The sequence below is a fragment of the Malania oleifera genome, chromosome 5 (genome assembly GCF_029873635.1).
Source record: "Malania oleifera isolate guangnan ecotype guangnan chromosome 5, ASM2987363v1, whole genome shotgun sequence".
NCBI classification, from domain to species: domain Eukaryota; kingdom Viridiplantae; phylum Streptophyta; class Magnoliopsida; order Santalales; family Ximeniaceae; genus Malania; species Malania oleifera.
In genome coordinates, this window is record NC_080421.1 from 84,625,155 (window position 1) to 84,630,426 (window position 5,272).

Here is a 5,272-nt window from a genome sequence, read left to right on the forward strand (position 1 = left end):
AGATAGAACCTCCTTCATATTTTAAAAATCTCCCCAACAACCTTTTAGATTTTAAAAATTTTACAAACCTCACTTGACATTTGATTTTTGAAATATTTATAATTTTAAAAAATTAATTTTTATTACATATAAAGAGTGGTATGTGTATTTTTTTTATAAATTTTAAAATATATATAATTTTTAAAACTTTAAATAAAATTCTATGACTTTTAGAATATCAAGCGAAGCCAATGTCTATTTTTTGTATTATAATTGAATGATAAATTGTAAGATTAAGATTTAAAGTGAGTTTGACTGTCCTTTTTGTCTTAACTTCTTTTTTTTAGAAGTAAAAGTTATTTTATCGTATGTGGGTAAATAATTAACTTTTGAAAGTTAAATTCTAGCTTTTTAAAAAAAATTTAAAATTTGAGAAATTAAAAAATTTAAAAGTTATAAGCTGAGTTTTTTGTCGTATTTCATAAATATCTCTAATAATTTTTTCATATTATAAAATTATCCACTCACTTCTCCTGTCCTCTCGACCTATCCATATTTTCTATAAATTAAATAAAAAAATTAGGACTCATATTACTAATGATATTATTTTATACAAATAATTTTTTAATAAATAATTTAATAATTATTTTAAATCATCTTATTCATAAATGATGATTTCTAAAATTTATGTTATTAATATTAAATTTAAATAAATAATTTAATTAAAAATACTCATAAACGAGTATACATACATATTTTAATCATTTCAATTAGATTATATCTTTTTTTTTATCAAACGGCCAATACCAATTCTTTCTTCTTCTTCTTTTTTCAATAACTCTTTTTTGACATAATAGAACGCGCCAAACAAAGTCTTAAGGCGCCGGGAATGAAGGTGAAGTGGGCCAGCCAGCAGCGCACAGTGTCAATGGGGCCCGAAGCACCCGAAGGATCAATTCAAAGAGGGCCCACGCCCAACTGGGGATGGGATGGGCAGATACACGTGAATGATCAGGTCTCCTCCACATGAAAACAAAACAATCATCTGCCCTGCAATTTTTACTTTTATTTTTTTTTTTTTTAATTAGTAAAAAATATTTTCTTTATATTTATATAAATTCAAATTTAAAATTCAAATCATTATAACAAAACACTCCCTTAGTTTGATACTTTTATATTACAAATTTTAGATTCAAATCAGACCAAATAAGTCTTTTTATGAATAAAAAAATAATTTTTTTTTAAAAAAATGATAGAAACCCTTGCTACTGGTTGACTCAAAATTAAAAAAATATATATATTATAATTTCATTACAATGTATGTGAATCCCATCATGCTCCCAATTTATGCAAGAAAATTAATTAAAATAAAATATTAATTTTTTATTCAACTTATTTAATGAGAAGTAAGCCTTGAATTTTGTATGAATATTAATCAAATTAGTTATTTTAATTATATTAATTGATTGTGTGAATATTATGATTTTTAATTATAGCATGTTTTTATTAGTAAAACTTAATGAGATTGTGATTTAAATAATTTTGAAAAATATAATGAGGTTTAGTATTAATAATAAAATCAACTGTGCATTTTTAACTCAAACTACAAAGGGGCTTCAATAATTTTTCCAAAATAAAATTACTATTGCAAGCTATGATTGCATGTTTGGTGCAAACTTATTGCACAAAATTTAGAGGAAGAAGAAAAAGAGTAAATTATTTATGAAAAATAATCATTTAACAAATGAAGGAACCTTTGTATTGTGATCTTAAAAGAAAGGATTTACTATTTGCATTACCTTATTTTATTTTCGAACTCTTCATTTCGTGTCCTTTTAGACTGAACCATTAAATTCAAGTTCTTACTTGAAATGTCAAAAAAAATTGTTTTCGATTAAGTTTTTAAGCAATGTAACATAATACAAGTCGTATTTTATCTTCTCCTTGATGTTTTCTCTTCGACATGTGATGTTTGTCTCACAGTCAATCTTAAATCAGATTCGACAGAAGTCATTGTACTCGATACAATGACTTTCTTTAGAACTATTACTAGCACATGTCTATTCTATGCGATGATTTTAATAATTTTAAAAGTTTAACCAAGATATTTTGATAATATTAGTATAATTAGAATGCATATGTTCATAAAAAAAATTAATTTTAATTAAAAATTTTAAGTGCAACATAATAAATCATTCTCTGTATAAATAAATAAATAGCAGTTCTAAATATATAAATTGAAAATATTAGCAAGAGCAGATGCCACTCATATTGTCTTTCATCTTACTTTTCTTGATCAGCTCTAATGCACGTGGTAATGTCTGCTTAAAGGAAAGCTCATTAATTATGAATTTTTGTTTGGGAGAGAGCGATGCCTTTTGCTTTTCATTTTTATTGTGTAGCGAAGTATAATAAGCTGTCTTTTCCGCCAAATGCTCACTCACCCCTCCTCTTCGTCTTCCGGCCGCTTTCTCCTCCTCGGATGACGCCCGTTGAGTTCGCTCTCTCGCCTTCGTCTGCTCCCTCTCTCTCCTCTGTATGCTCAAATCTGTACTCATCTCTTCAATTTCTAGACACAAATTTCATTATTTAGCGATAGCGCTTCGGCAGAAATACAGACAAAAGAAACAAATTTGAGTCCCTCTCTCTCTCTCTCTCTCTCTCTCTCTCACAGACACACACATTAGCACCAGTATTCAGCACCGGACTACCAGCATCTTCTGCAGATTAATTTTCTTACAGTTTTTGTTTTTCTGGGTAATGGTTCCTACAAAGCTCAGCAGCTGAAGAGGAAGAAAGTATAGGTCCCCCCCGCTCCCTCTCTCTCTCTCTCTCTCTCTCTCTGTGGATCAATGAAGGAATTAATGACACAATTTGAGAAAGACCCAGTTCGTTTTAAGTATTCAGAGGCTGATTTACAAGCATTTTTATGATGTGTTTCTTTATGCTCATCTTCAGTCAATCGAGGTACATTACCCTTTTCGGTTCTCTGTATGGCTAATCTATATTATTTCGTTCACTTTTTTATGTGAAAAAAAGGGCTAAGTAAAAGAGAGGTTAGGGGAGAAATTATAAATTTGAGAGATGATGAGGGACTTCCCCTCGTGTTTTGGTGAAAATGGGGTTCAAATTGCTGATTCTTCTTCATCAACTGCAAGTAGAACTGCCCAAAATCTGGTCACATGTGTGTATCAGTGTAGATTGCGCGATCGTTCGTGCTTGATTACGATTACTTGGACAAAAAATTTGATGGGTCAGGGCCTTGGTATTGTTATCGATGATTCTACCAACCAGTGCCATTGTAAAGTAGATATCAAGCCATGGTTGTTCTCCAAGAGAAAAGGATGTAAGAATATAGAGGTGGATTCTAGTAGGATCGATGTATATTGGGACTTATCCAATGCTAAGTTTGGCTCCAGTCCTGAGCCATTGGAAGAATTCTATTTGGCTGTTGTCTTTAACCATGAAATGGTTTTATTGCTTGGGGATTTAAGAAAGGAGGCATATAAGAAGATAAACACCACTCCCGTTCCCTTTGGTTCTGTTTTAATTGCTAAGAGAGAGCACATTTTTGGGAAAAAGTTTTATGGTGCAAGGGCTCAGTTTTGTGAAAAGGGGCAGATGCACAATCTCACGATTGAATGTGACACAGTTGGTCTCAATGAACCGTCACTTGTGATCAGCATTGATAGGAAGCCAGTGATGCAGGTGCGGCGCCTTAGGTGGAAGTTTAGGGGTAACCACACCATTTTTGTGGATGGGCTTCCAGTTGAAGTGTTTTGGGATGTCCATAACTGGCTATTTGGTAATGCCATGGGCAGCGCAGTTTTTATGTTCCAAACTTGCTTCTCTTCTGAGAAGATGTGGACTAATCAGTCTCTCTCTCATCCTTCTGTATTGACTTGGTCTTGCTCTCCAAGTCAAAAAGATTCTCGATTACAAGGTCTTGGTTTCTCACTGATATTGTATGCTTGGAAGAATGAATGAATAGAGTTGTACTTTTCCTCTCTGAGAGCAAAGAAATACTTTTGAGTGAAGTTTTATGAAAGATGTGTTTGAAATACATTACATTGCATTCATTTAGAAGTGCATCCATCGACTTTCCTCACTTTTTTCTTAAGAAATCCTGAAAAATTCTGATTCAAGGGTGCTGTCCGTAATTGTTTGACATGCTTTACTGAAGCTTTTGTTATGGTTCTACTGAAAATTGTTTGTGGAGAATGAAGGCATGAAAGGCATGTGAGTATGCAAAACACACTGCACAACACATGTACCAACATGTCATCTTTTCAACAGGTTTGGGGCAAATCTTCCTTACTGAAGGTGCGAGTCAAACATGATCCAATCATGTGGAGAGGAGAGATAAGCACCCTTGTTCAGATGGAATCTGGACTGTTGAGTAATTTACACCGTGCACATGGACATGCTTTACTTTCACAGATTTCTCATTCCTTGATGTAACTGTCATTCAACAGGTCTGTTAGCTGAATCAAAAAACAAATCAGAACTACTTTGAGCTCAGATGCTGCACTCTGTATCATCCATTCCACCATGTCATATATCCCTAAAATTGAAAACAATCTCAGTGATTTTCTAGACATAAGTTTACTATGCAGCTTATGACAATAAAATTTGCTTGTGTGTGTTGAGTGAGAGCAAGTAGGGTCCCATTTTGTGGTTAATAGTATGGTAAAAAATTGGCGCTCAGGACACAGCAACAAAGTTAATGAGTGTGTTAAACTCACTATGTGAGACTTTCATGACTTTTTTGTTTTAAGTTTCAGGTGTAGTGGGTGGGGGACGCTTTTGATGCATGTTTAGATTTAGGTAGTCATCATGAAACTGGGTCCTAAGGGGGAGTGAAAGAATGAATTGCTCAGAGAATTTGCTGCATGATGGTATCAGCATGATTTTTCAAAATGTGCAGCTTAGATTATGATGAATAGATATGGGTAATAAAATCTTAATGGGAGTGGTTGGAAAGGAGTATGGTGAACAATTAGATTACTGTTAATAGATCTGAGTTTGCAACATAGTTCCATTGATCAGAGGAAAAGATAGTGACTTAGTATCTATCATATGCTATTTCAAGATTCTTTTTCCTCTCTACTGCAGTTCTTAATACTGCTATGGTAAAACTGGGATGGTCTTTATGTTCTTCTAAGGGACAGAATCTGCTAAATATTTGAACCACTAGAACTGGTACCCAGCATGTCACATGCAGTCGATCAGCTATGATGCCAGTGTATTTTCTCAAGCATGCCCACTTCGCCCTCTGGTTTGTCTTGCATCC

The 5,272-nt window shown here is 33.0% G+C and overlaps 1 protein-coding gene across 1 annotated transcript; it reads left to right on the top strand.

The window, feature by feature from the left end:
• Positions 1-2,355: 2,355 nt before the first annotated feature.
• LOC131156368 (uncharacterized) lies at positions 2,356-4,027 on the top strand. The gene has a single exon (XM_058109997.1). The coding sequence runs from the start codon at positions 3,064-3,066 to the stop codon at positions 3,964-3,966; it is 903 nt and encodes a 300-aa protein (XP_057965980.1). The 5' UTR covers positions 2,356-3,063; the 3' UTR covers positions 3,967-4,027.
• The last annotated feature ends 1,245 nt before the right edge of the window (positions 4,028-5,272 follow it).